The following is a 14,030-nucleotide window of genomic DNA, read 5'->3' on the forward strand; positions in this document are numbered from 1 at the left end:
AATCATGACCTAGCCAAGGTGCTACACACATTTTTGGGGGGACACAGTTCAATCCATGACACAAGCATAATTATGGCTGTCCTGTGTGATAGTTAGGGAGCCCTGATGGGTTTGTTTTGGTTTTTCTGTGTCATATTTGGAAAACCAGAGGTTCCCCACATAACCTAATGGAAAGGTGCCCGCAATAAATTACTTACCTAGCTCTCGTTGATATATTGTCATACCACAGATCGGTGGCATCCCAGTGCCACTCGCCTCATTGGTGGCTTGTATCACCAGATGGTAGTTCTCAAAATCCGTATTACCAACCAAAAATTTAAAACACACAATTAATAAGCATGCATTCCAATACTGAAAACACATGCCATCAAAAAAAAATTGAGAAAACATGTAATAATGAAATTATTCTTTTGAGTGTTTAGATTTAATGAAACATTGTCTTCTCTTTTCACTTCATCCTTTTCATTGACCTATTTTAAGTAAGACAGAATTGACTAACAGTGGCCAACATATATATATCCCAGATGTCCTAAAATTCCTGTAACTTTGCATCAGTCCATTAGCAATCAGTGAGAAATCCACTTGCACCCATACTCTTCACTGCAATCCCAGTTAGTTGCAATGAGTCGGCTCTGATTCTTGGTGACCCCATGTACAACAGAATGAAATGTTGCTCGATCCTGTGCCATCTTTGTGATCGTTGGTATGCTTGAATCCATTGTTGTGTCCACTGTGTATTTTGACTGCCTTTCAGCCTCGGGGGTTCATCTTCCGGCACTATAGTGGATAATATTCTGTCGTGATCCATAGAAGTTTCATTGGCTAACTTTTCAGAAATAGATTGCCAGCCCTTTCTTTCTTGTCTGCGTTAGTCTGGAAGTTCCACTGAAACCTGTCCACCATGAGTGACCTTGCTAGTACTTGAAATAGCAGCAACATAGCCTTCAGCATCACAGCAACACGCAAGCCACCACAGTACGACAGACGGACAGAAGGGTGGTGATGATCCCAGTAGGACATCCATTTTCTTATGGCTCTGTATTTGGCGTTTGAACAGGATTATTTTCAATATACTGGTTAGTCTGCTATTACTCACACTTTAGGGGTTGTTTGTATAGAATTTGCAGATATCTCAGAGCAAAGTAGCAGCTTTTATTGTGTAGCCTTGGTGCATCCAACACGTTGAAGAGGGGGTGAGCCAGGATTGTGTAGCCCGGAAAAGAGAGTCCTGCACGACAGCCCAGTCAGAGTGTAAATGGGACACATGATCTTTTTTAATCTTTGTTGAGCATAGAACTTAAAAAAATAAATGTATAGTTCGGCTGTGTAGACGAGAATTTATTCTGCAACTATTTGGAAATCCCATGACTATACTAATCGTTGTTGTTGTTGTTGTGTACCGTTGAGTCAACTCCAACTCACAGTGGCCAATAGGACAGGGTAAAACTGCCCCATAGGATTTCTAGGGCTATAATCTTCATGGACACAGACTGCCACATCTTGTTCCTGTGGAGTGGCTGGTGGGTTCGATCCACCGACTTTTGGTTAGCAGCCGTGTGCTTGACCAGTGCACCACCAGAGTTCCTATACTAGTTGTAGGAGATGATAATCACAAAAGACTCTAATCTCTGCCTGTCTGCGCAAGGAGATTTTGTCAAGATGATAAGATATGTGTGAATAGCTGTAATACAAAGAGCACAAGAGGAAGGGAAGGATTACTTCTGCCTGGCTATCAGAGAAGGCACCTGTGGGAGCTTCCACTTGAATTGGCGGTGAAAGGCAGGTACATAGAGACAGGCAGAGCTGGAGGGGATGAGCACCGGAGCCTTACTTCCCTGTGCTGTTCTTGCAACTTTTCTGTAAGTGTGTAATTATATCAAAATGAAAAGATTAGCATATCACACGTGGAGTGATATAAACTTAGTCTTAATGGAAGAGCCATGTGTCGGAAGTTCTGGTTAGCCCTCAGAGTTTAGGAGAGTTCAGAGACTCTGGTACTTTTAAGCATCTGCATCTTTTCAAGCACCCTCTGACTCTACTGCAAGAGTAATATGTAGTTTTGTTCTACAGGGTCTGAGGTGTTGATGTTGCAGACCTTTAAGGGTGATTCAGATACTCATAACTGTTGCTGTTTATGACAGTTTTTAAAAAACATGTTCTCAATTATCTGAGGAAGACCTCAAGCTAGGGGCAGCAGAAATAGTTTTACCCACTGGTTTACTGTGCAACCTTAGGCAAGTCGCTTAATGTCCCTGGGCCTTTGCGTCCTCTGATCTATTAAACGATGAGATTAGTTATACAGAACAATCACTGAGCTTCCTTCTGTTTTGAAATGTTATAGCTGAAACTGATGAGGTCATTTGGATTAGTGCAGACCCCCGCATCTGGACCAGGGCTGCCCCTGTAACTGGGAACAGGGTTGTCCCTTCCTTTGAACATTCAGCCTAGTCTCTCCGACTTCCTAGTAGGACCCATTTGTCTTTCTTTCCCTCTCCTCACCGTCCTCAGCGTTCTATAAGACTTGCTTCTCCTGCTTCTGGCTGCCCTTCTCTGACACTCTGTGGCCCCGGAATGTGCTTGACCAAGTCCACCAATGCTGGGTACAGGGCCTGCCTAGATGGAGGGAGGGGTGCTCGAATAAAGAAGGAAGAACTAGCAAATCAACACGTCTCGCAACTCAGGAGTGAAAAACAACATGTGGCTAATATATAAGAATTAATAGAAATGGATTCAGTGCCATAGGAGTTGAGACGAGTAGACAGAGTAGTCAGTGAAGTGTCATTAAGGACGGCAGCTGGGTGTGAAGTCTGGAGAAGGGAGAGCGCAGGGAAGGCAACAGGAGTGTGATTAAATCTTTGTGTTGTGGCTGGGGTGGAATGAGGGTGGTGTGCGGACTTTCACATTTTGCCCATCCTTCAACGCTCAGCTTGATGTCTCCTGGCTCCTCACAGCCTTCTCTGATCACTCTAAAGAGAAGTGTGTGTGTGTGTGTGTATCTCTTCAGCTGAATTTTACATTTCATCCAATTGCAAGCTTGTGTTTTTCTTCCTCACAGTCTTCCTGGAGACTTGTGTATTTGTGGTAGTGGTCAATGCACACACGTAGAATTAATTCATGACGTTCTAGGGCATTGATAGCCTCCTTCCACCACAAAGCTTACACAATCCACTCATGTCCTCAGTGTTCTTTCCTAGATTCCTTTTTATTCCACTTTCTGAGCTTCACCTAGGTTGTACACTCTTTGTGGCACTAGCTGGAGATTTTGTTATGTGCAAGGCTGTCTCCCCAACAAGAGGACAAGACCCTCACTCCTTGTTCCCCAAAGCTCTAGGAGCACAGGCATCTGGGGAATAGTTGTGGAACTGGTGGACTGACTACCAGGAGGATGGTGCAGTGCTTTGTGTAGCTGCCTTTTGAAAATATTTGCACTCATTGAAAATACCTTGGTAACATTTTCCAAGTATCATCAGCATAGGTATCCCTTAAAAAACAAACTGGTTGCCGTTGAGTCAGTTCCAACTCGTGACAGCCCAATGTGTATCGGAGTAGAACTGTGCTCATAGGGTTGTCAGTGGCTGTAATCTGATGGAATTAGATCTCCAGACCTTTCTTTCACAGCACTACTGGATGGATGTGAACTACCAACTTTCCATTAGTAGCGGAGTATAAACTGTATGTGCCACCCTTAGTGGTATTCTTCCCCATAATACTTAAGAAATACAAATGTGATTTCTTACAGTATGTCAGGGAGCCACTGGTGATGTGGATGGGGCACAGATTGTCTTTAAAGAAGTTCAGAAACTCTTCAAAAGGAAAAACAATCAGATTGAACAGTTCTCAGTGAAGAAGGTACGTTGAAGCCTATTGTTCTGGTGCATTACTTTTGATAAGCATTTGTAACCAGTGCTATACCTTGGACAGATTTTAGGAAATCATATTTAAGGTTGGAGACTTACTTGCCGTGTAAAATGAAGTTCATTCCTGGGGAGAGAATTTATGCCCATGATCGCACTTCTGCTCTGAATAGAAAGTGCTTGTTTTGCTGTGAATAATTAAAGCATATGCTGCTGCTTCTCCTTTTTTTTTTTTTTTTTTTTAATGAGGAGAGACATTACAGACTCTGCAGAGCTGATGAGCATAGCTGGAGGGGGAAAGTTAAGTAGTTTCAGAAGCATGCAAACAGGCAGAGCCTAGGTGAGAGATGCAGACGGTCTGGTGCTCAAAAGAGCAAACGTGCCGTATTTTGACTTAATAAAAAACAAAGGCGTGCATCAGATATACCAGCAGAGAACTGTAGAGACAATGTCCCTAACTTATTCTGTACTTTTAAGAATAAAATTTCGCTGAATTACCTTGGGTTACATGACATCTTACCTTGTCCTTATTTTTCCATGATTTTAGTTTTATACGTTTTTGAATAAACATTTAATAAATTATTTTTGTGTATAAATTAGATTATAATGTGGAATGTAACTGAGAGTATTGCGACTAATTGGAAAATTAAAAAGTCAATAAAACTGTACCTAAAAGGCATCTAGACTTACATCCTCCCGATAGACCCATTGAGTTATTATTCATCCTTCAGCTTTTAGGAATTCCGTAGATTTAAACTAAGATGAATCTAGTTTCATCCCCAAGTTTCCAGAATATACCCTGGATCTTATTAGTAGATTGAGTTGAGTAATGAATGAAAGGCATATATACCGATATGTTAAAAAAATTGGAGAGCAAAATTTTCAAATACATAGAGAAATTTTCATTTTTAGCTTTGTTGGAGAGGGCTGGTTGTTAGTTGCCATGGAGTCAGTTCAGACTCATGGCGACCCCACGTGTAACAGAACGAAGTGTTGCCCAGTCCTGCACCGTCTTCATGATCTTTGGTATGTTTGAGTCCTTTGTTGCAGCCATTGTGTCAGTCCATCTCATTGAGGTTTCCCTCATCTTCGTCTTTACCAAACATGATGTCCTTCTCTAGTGACTGGTTCCTCCTGATGGCTTCCCCAAAGTAGGCTAGTCCAAGTCTCAGACGATATTCTGTGAGGATTTTCATTGGCTCATTTTTGGAGTAGATCGCCAGGCCTCTCTTCTAGTCTGTCTTAGTCTGGAAGCTCCTGACCACCATAGCTGACCCTGCTGGTGTTTGAAATACTGGTGGCATAGCTACCAGCATAATAGCAACATGCAAGCCACCACAATATGACAGACTGACAGTGGTGTGTATTCGGAGAGGGCAGTTACATCAAATATGAACTGTGCATTTTTAAATGTCTCAAAAGTGTATTTTTATTTGAATTTGTTTTAGAAAAATGTAGCCTAATTATTCTAACTACTTGCAGGCAGAGAGATTTCGGAAACAAACGCCAACCAGAGTGCTCTGTGTGCTAGCATCTATTGAAGTGTTATACTTGTGGAAAGCCCTTCCAAACTGTTCCTTTCCCAACCTACAGAGGATGAGTCAAGGTAAGAAAGACGCAACTATGTACATTGGCTTGTTTTCTGGCATTGCTTCCTTCAGTTTCTCATTAATATCATCTGACTCAGGCTATGGCTGTACCACAAATCTGTCATTCTTGGATAAATGGTATAGTGACTAAGAAAATTCAGTTGCTTAGGTGATAGAAGCAGAGGGTGCTAGGTTACACAGATATGCCTGCACTGTTAGGAGTACATGATGATGCACACTTACTATAATGTCATTAATTCAATAGGCATGGAGCTTGCTAGAAGCATACATGTTTACACAGATATAAAATGATAGATATATGCATACAGCATGGTATCATCCACCATTATCAAAACACGGAACATTTGCACCACCCCTAAAATTTCCCGTGTGCCCCTTCCCAGCCAACCCGCATTCCAAGTCAACCACTGTTCTTAGTTTGTTCTCCATAGATAGTTTTGCCTGTCCTTAAACTTCATCTAAATGGAATCATACAGTATGTATTTCTTTGTTCCTGACTTCATTTGCTTAGCTTAATGTCTGATGTTGTAGCCTGTATCAGTAATTTGTTCCTTTTACCTGTGGAGTAGTATTTCATCATATGGCTATAAACAAAAGAAAAGCAAAAACATTGCTGTTGAGTCATTCCAACTCATGGTGACACCACGGGTTACAGAGTAGAACTACCCCATAGGGTTTTCTTGGCTGTAATCTTTACAGAAACAGATAACCAGGCCTTTCTTCTGCGGCACTGCTGGGTAGGTTCGAACTGCCAACCTTTAGGTTAGTAGCTGAGCACAAACCGTTTGTGCCACCCAGGTTACCGACACATGGCTATAGCTATGTCACAATTTGTTTATTCAACAAGAATGTCCTATTGACGGACATTTGGTTTGTTTTTGGTGTTTAGCTATCATAAGGAAAGCTTCTGTGAATGTAAGTGTACAACATTAAGTGTACAAGTGTGGACATACATGCACATTTCTCTTGGGTGAATACCTAGGAGTATAATTAAAAGCCTACGTTGTAGATTCATGTATTTAAATACCTAAGACTATACGTTATGGTAATATAACCTTGTTAAAGTCATTTTTATTATAGTGGTAGGAAAAGTTCATAGGAGAATAAACCAAATCTTTAAATATAATAGGGCTTTGTTAGTTACTAAAGAAATAAAGAAATTTTTCTTCGTAAGGTTTAATGACGGACATTCGGATGACACTTTGTAGTCTGGCAAATTATTTAATTTTCTTCTCACTGCAGCCCAGGGAAGAGGAAGGGCAGGCAATATTGTCATACCCATTATCTAATGAGGAATCTGAGACTCAGAAAAGTTCAGAGACTCGCCCAGATCCCATAGGAGCAAGTGTCGATGCTGCTGGTCTGAGAACAATGCATTAAGTAGCAAGGTTTCAGCTCTCCCACACCAGGCTGCACCTTCCTGGGGGTGTGAGGATATTTAAATAATGCAGCTAAGACCATGGTTGCAAGATGAAACTGCTAGGTTAAACTAAAAGTACATGCATACAAAAAAGAATGGCTGCATAGAAAGTAATTATCTTTGGAAATGCGTTCTTATTCACATATATACTGCCCTTTATCAAAAGAGGAGGCCTGGTGACACAGTGGTTAAGAGCTCGGCTGCTAATCAAAAGGTCAGCAGTTCGAATCCACCAGCCACTCCTTGGAAACCCTATGGGGCAGTTCTACTCGGTTGTATAGAGTCGCTATGAGTCGGAATCAACTCAATGGCAACGAGTTTGGTGTGGTTTTATCAAAAGAGATTTAATATTAATATTTTGGCCTTATTCCAGAAATAGTTTCTATGCTACTATGGGACATTTGTCACATTTCTCTATGGTCATACTTGTTTTTGACCAAATATGGCATTATCCATTGAATCAGCCACCTTTATCATCAACTTTTTTGCAGATGCCTTTTGTTTTTTTCTAAAAAGAGGTCCACCCGCAAAGGCTAGAAGTTTGCCAGTGTTGATATTCCAGAGGTCAAAGTAATACTACACCAAAGGGAGTTTTGTGCAGTGGCCCTGTAATTGGAGTTGGTGTGTAACCCTCCCAAGGGGACCATTTGAAAGGAAACCAATTTTTCTTGGATGCATAAGTGCTGCTATGTTCATTAAAAAAGGATTTGTATAATTTTAAACCCATCCCTGGTTGTTGAAACAAGTACAGAATATCTACCAATGTCTAACTCGGAGGGACTAGAAAAGATTCGAAGTGTTATTTTAAGGCACACATGCCAGATCATATATTTAGAGAGAATTAAAATATAAAGACGAATATAAGATAGATAGTAATTGACAGGCACATGAATGATTATTGCTTAAGTGACATTTGACTAAATATTCTCCAAACCCCTTTCTAGGTGTCAAAATAAACAAACAACAAAGATGTGGTTGTGGAGAGGGAGGCAGGCTCTGGAGTGAACGGGAGATAATTGTTTAATATCTTTGTTAAATGTTAATCAAATCTGAGAACTATTCATTAGATTACATCACTCCCCAGTGTTAAGCGGTAATGATCCAAACTGGCACAGGTGTATAAAGAACGGCGAGGTCTTTACACAGAAATAAGTTCCAGAAAAAGAGGGCATGGGTGATGTGGATCCTATGCATTTTTTAAACCCTTTGCATGAAGCCCACCTAGTTTTATGCACTCAGCTTATCAGAGTCCCTGTCTGAAACTTCCTTTATCAGCTGAGCTAGTTAGATTCCTATATCGTTGTCTTGTGGTTTCGTTCATAACCCTTCCCCCTGCCCACCACTCATCCCTCTCCACTACATTTTCCTCCATGTTTTTAAGATGTTCTCTGTATTCTCAGCACAGCAGCCAGAGGTATCCTATTAAAACCTAAGCCATATCATATCAGTCCACTTCTCAGAACCTTCTTATGGTCTCTCCTTCCACTCAAAGTAAAAGCCCAGATCCATTCAGTGGCCTGCAATACCCTACAGCCTGAAACTTCCCAGACTCCGTTACCTCTCCCTGCTCTCCCCTCTTGTGCACCAGGTTCCACCCTCGCCCCTCCTTACTGTGCTAGAACATGGCAGGCCTGTGCTGGCCTCATTGCCTTTGTACTGGTATTCTCTGCCTGGAAACAGTCTTTCCCACACATCCACATGGCTCACTCATTTCCTTTAAATCTTTACTCAGACGTTACTCAGATATCACCCCTTTTCAGTGACGCTCAAACCGTATCTCCGATACACACCCCTTCCTGGCTTTATTTTTTACTTTAGCAGAGTTACATTTATTAACAAACATATTTTACCTGCTTATCTTTTTCATTATCTGTCTCTCCCACAAAATGTAAGCATTCTAAGGGTAAGAATGTTTGCCTGTGTTGGTCACTGCTCTATTCCAAGCACCTAGAACTGCCTGGCACATAGTAGGTGCTCAAATATTGAATGAGTAAATGAATGAGCACTCAAATGAACTGCATTCCCTTTCCTTAATATTGCTGCCTAAAATCTCTTGACTTCTCTTTATATAGGGGCATTCCCAGCGTGGCCTTTTAGGGGAAACACCTACTTGTATAAGATCAGTGAGATTTGACTAAATCTCTTCACTCTTCTTCACACTTACTTCCTCCTCACTCTTCCTACCACGCTCTTTCAGTTACTTATTCTGTAACTTTGAGCAATTTATGTGTGTGTGTATACACGCATACACATATGCATATACAAACATACATAAACACACACATATATGTAATCATATCGAATCCCAAGTTCCTTACTGGCTCATAGAAATAATTGTATCACTACTCTTCTGTTATCTCCACTATGTTTCCACTTTCTGTCTTTTTTATTTCCTCGGAGAACTTCCATAGCATCCTCTGACGTGTGTGTCGACTGTACACAGTATATGGTAAGCGTCTTGACGTGGAGGCTTCAGGTCTGATCCCTCTCGATGACCAGTGCAGTGCCTCATACCACACCTAAAGGTGCCTGTTGTGTGTTTGTTGAAAGTCATGTGATGCAATTTTGAGTCTCCTTGGCCCTATGAAGTTTGTCTCAGTATCCCTTTCTTTGACTAAGGATCCTCACTAATGAATGAGGAAAGGGTACGTCCTGAGTTTCAGGGGCAGAAACATGAACTGAATAAGTTAGCTCAACAATGAAAGATTTAACTGACTGCTGATGATATTGACGGTATTAAGTGAATGTATTTCCTTCCTGCTGTTTTCACTCCTCTTCTCTTTAAGCTTGCCATGAAGTGGATGATTCATCTGTTGTTGGATTAAAGTATTTACTTCTTGGTGCCATACACAAATGTCTAGGGAACTCAGAGGATGCTGTTCAGGTAAACTGTTAGCATTGTTGTTGTGGCTAAAGAAAATAAATCGTGGACACCCATATACGCTCTTGTGAATAAGAAAAATGAGAAAGCCTAAACAAAACAAAACCTCCCACTGCAATGTGAACTTTAGCATTTTATTTCGTTAGTGTCATTTCTCAGATGCTGGAGGCTGATGATGGTTAATACTAGTTTTTAATTCAACTTGAGGTTCTTACAACAGAACACTTATTTACATACGGGCTTCTTTTCTGGCACTAGCTATTTATCAGAGATGACAGTCTCAATTAGAGAGAGGGGGAAATGAGAAGGCAGACAATTTTGAAGGATTAACTGAAGCCTCACAGTTAAAGAAATACAAAAAGATCGGGCGTATCAGTGTGCATTCACTTTTCCTCTCTTAATAACTGCAGATTACTGAGACAGGACTGGAGGTGAGAGCTAGACAGTTGTAGGCTTAGGATATTCTATGACATATTACATGAATAAGAACCATTAATTATTCTCAAAAATAATTGGAGACATTTTTCTAACTGGGTTTTTCATTTGTTTGGTTGGATTTTGTTTGGTTGACTACTTTTTGGAAGACTTCATGTACTGTAATGGGAGACTTTTGGCTTTTAAATACTAGAACATTGATGAACTTGTATTATAATTTTAAATTAATCTTTCAGTGTGGCGTAAGATAAAGTTATTACACAGCTCCAAATGGCTTATTTTAGATCGCACGTTTAAGTACCAGCAAGATACTTTACATGTCAAGAGATGATTCTTGGCTTGTTTGTTCTCTGCTTTAAATATGAACATGGAGGTGTTCAGACTTTGAGATGCAGAGTTCTCAGCAATAAAGTCAGTAGAGGCTGGTGTGTTACCTGGAAAAATGCGTAGCCCAAAATGGGGTGTCTGATGGGTAATATATTCTGGAGGAAGTTCACCAGACAGGCGTGTAAAGGACTTCTAAGAATGAAGGGATGAGGGTACCAGAGATACGGATGGGAACTGACAGAAAGGAATGGAGAAAAGAAGAGAAAATCTGATATAGAATACAGAAAGAAGATGAGTCTTCTTTCCTGCCCCCTGAAGATTATGATGAGCCTTAAGCTAAGTAGGAAAATGAATTCATACCGATAACATTTATATTATATACTTTCAGTTTTTTCAGCGAGCTGTTAAAGATGAGTTGTGTCGTCAGAATAACTTGTATGTTCAGCCCTATGCTTGCTACGAACTTGGCTGTCTTCTATTAGACAAACCAGAGGTGAGCTCTTATATATTTTTAAAATAATATTCACCACTAGAGATGTGCAAATGAGCATGGACAAAGCATCCTTAATTTAAAATAATTTGTTGAACATATTGTTCTTTGTTTTGTTTTCCTTGATTTCACTTTAGAAGAGTCCAAAAGCTACTAATCCTGTCTTACTTTCTCTAAGGAGATAATTTCTTCTCTGGAATTAAAATTATAAAGTAACTTTTTAAATAATGATTCATTTGAGGGAAAATACTGCCTTTTTTCAGAATGATATTATATGATGTAGTGTGGTTTATTCAGAAGAACAGAGAATTAAATTATGATCCTAGTTGGCCATTTCGTTTAGTGTATGCCACTGATTAAGTTACTTAACCACATGCTTTTTTCCTGATCTGTAAAATGGAATAATAATACTTTCCTTGCCAGTTTAATAAAGGTTATAGTGAGATAAAGGAACCTTGGTGGCACAGTGGTTAAGCTCTCGGGCTACTAACTGAAAGGTTGGGGATCAGAACCCATCAGCCACTCCATGGGAGAAAGATGAGGCAGTCTGCATCTGTAAAGATTACAGCGTTGGAAACCCTATGGGGCAGTTCTTTTCTTTCCCGTGGAGTCACTGTGAGTCGGAATCGACTCCTACAGCAATTTTTTTTTAGTAGTGAGATAAATGAGGGTAATATGTATGATTGCTTTTAAAATTTTAGGTTACCGTACAGATTTAAGTTGATGGTTGCTATCAACTTGACGGCATTAGGTTTGGTTTTTTTGGGTATTTGAAGACATATATTTGGAGCCCTGGTGGTACAGTGGTTAAGAGCTCAGCTGCTAACCAAAAAGGTCAGCATTTCAAATCTACCAGCTGCTCCTTGGAAACCCTATGGGGCAGTTCTACTCTGTCCTATAGGGTCGCTATGAGTCAGATTCAACTCAACAGCAACGGGTTTTGTTTTGTTTTGTTTTGTTTTGGTTTTAAGATATATGCTTAAACTAGTACAATGAGGTAGCTTTTTGGTATTTTGTTTGTTTGCTTGCTTGTTTTTTAAGTAGGATTTCAGTAGTGCCTAAATTTGTTTGGTACTTTCTTTTAGAAGCTCAGTTATATGATGTTGACTTTATAAAATACAGTTTTTCATTAAATTCAACTAAGCTTTCAAATGTATGAACTTTGTAGAAATTAGGCAAAATCAACAGAAATATGACTCTAGCCTAATCCTTAAACATTTAGCCTATCTTGCCAAAGACAGGCTTTTAGAAAGCCTTTTAATTTGAAAAGTTTAATTTTACCAAAACAGAAGACACAGTTTTTATGAATGTGGGTAGAAATTGCTGTCACTATATTCTTTATTTTAATGAAATTTTTACTCTTAATATAGTCTTAACATACATATACATATATGTATATAATATAACAGATCTGGCCTGTGTATTTCTTGAAATATAAAGTTGATGACCTCACTCATAATACCTTCAAAGGAGTTATAAGTTAATGATTTCAAATAAAACCTTTTATCATTAATTTTAAGTAGTGTAGTAAGATTTTAAACTGAACAATTATAGCTCTTTTAGGTTGTTGCCTTTTCTAAAATAATAGTGTAGACTATGAAAAATTATTTATCATATGTTGCCTTCATATAAACTAATAAATGTCTTTATATTGAAGAGAAATGGAGTCATACTTGATTAGACAGTTGACTCACCTCTGCCATGTTTGTTTTAATTAACATATCCTTCTGTTATAATATTTTTGCATGTATATATGTATGTATTAAGAAGTAATCTGCTTTTTTCTTACATTCATAGACTGTAGCAAGAGGCAGAGCTCTACTTCTTCAAGCAAAGGTAAAAATACTGAATCTGCCTCTTTCCAGTAGCTCTTCTTATTTTCTGTAGTGTACACATAAGTCTGAATTCAAGAAATTTTGTAAAATGATTGCTCTAGTTGATAATATGTCTGGAAAGAAGAGGTAACCAATTGAATCAGCAAGCACTTGATTTTTAAGTGAAATTACCAAAGTCATAAGAAACTGCTATTCATTAGTTCTTGCTATTTTATAAACACTATATTCTTTTTTAAAAAATAATTTTGAATGTTGCATGCACATGAGTACTGTGGTGATTTTTTTTTTTTTTAATTGAACTTTAGATGAAGGTTTACGGAATAAACTAGCTTCCCATTAAACAGTACATATATTGTTGTATGACATTGGTTAACAACCCCATGACACGTCAGTACTCTCCCTTCTCCACCTTGGGTTCCCTATTACCATCCTGTCCCCTCCTGCCTTCTAGTCCTTGCCCTTGGGCTGGTGTGCCCCTTTAGTCTCGTTTTGTCCTATGGGCCTGTCTAATCTTTGGCTAAAAGGTGAACCTCCAGAGTAACTTCACTACTGGGCTAAAAGGGTGTCCAGAGGCCATACTCTTGGGATTTCTTCAGTGTCTGTCAGGCCAGTAAGTCTGGTCTCTTTTTTTTTATTTAGAATTTTGTTCTGCATTTTTCTCCAGCTCTGTCCAGGGCCCTCTATTGTGATCCCTGTCAGAGCAGTCAGTGGTGGTAGCTGGGTACCATCTAGTTGTGCTGGACTCAGTCTAGTGGAGGCCATAGTAATTGTGGTCTGTTAGTCCTTTGGACTAATCATTCCCGTGTGTCTTTAGTTTTCTTCATTTTCCCTTGCTCCTTAAGGGGTAAGACCAGTGAAGTATCTTAGATGGCCACTCACAGGCTTTTAAGACCCCAGATGCTAGTCACCAAAGTAGAATGTAGGACATTTTCTTTATAAACTGTATTATTCCAATTGAGCTAGATGTTCTCTGAGACCATGGTCCCCACAGCCCTCAGCCCAGTAATTTGGTCCCAAAGGAGTTTGGATTTGTCCGTGGAGCTTCCATGACCTCACCGATGACCTTACCCTGAACAAGTTGTGCTGGCTTCCCCAGTGTTGTGTACTGTCTTACCCTTCACCAAAGTTACCACTTATCTATTGTCTATTTAGTTAAATACTCTATTCTTGGGTGTTTG

General features: G+C 39.6%; 1 protein-coding gene across 3 annotated transcripts in view; it reads left to right on the forward strand.

Annotated features, from left to right (window-relative positions):
- TTC39C (tetratricopeptide repeat domain 39C) overlaps positions 1-14,030 on the forward strand; it is a 46,549-nt gene that overhangs the window by 29,298 nt on the left and 3,221 nt on the right. For 2 of the 3 annotated variants that reach the window (XM_023742074.1, XM_023742073.1), the window contains exons 5-9: positions 3,740-3,849; positions 5,337-5,460; positions 9,671-9,768; positions 10,916-11,020; positions 12,815-12,853. In XM_023742074.1, coding sequence (XP_023597842.1) covers positions 3,740-3,849; positions 5,337-5,460; positions 9,671-9,768; positions 10,916-11,020; positions 12,815-12,853 — 476 coding nt within the window. The remainder of the gene's footprint in view (positions 1-3,739; positions 3,850-5,336; positions 5,461-9,670; positions 9,769-10,915; positions 11,021-12,814; positions 12,854-14,030) is intronic. The other variant, XM_023742075.1, reaches the window with a different exon arrangement.

Source organism: Trichechus manatus, unplaced genomic scaffold (assembly GCF_000243295.1).
Source record: "Trichechus manatus latirostris isolate Lorelei unplaced genomic scaffold, TriManLat1.0 scaffold00199, whole genome shotgun sequence".
In the NCBI taxonomy this organism is placed as follows: Eukaryota; Metazoa; Chordata; class Mammalia; order Sirenia; family Trichechidae; genus Trichechus; species Trichechus manatus.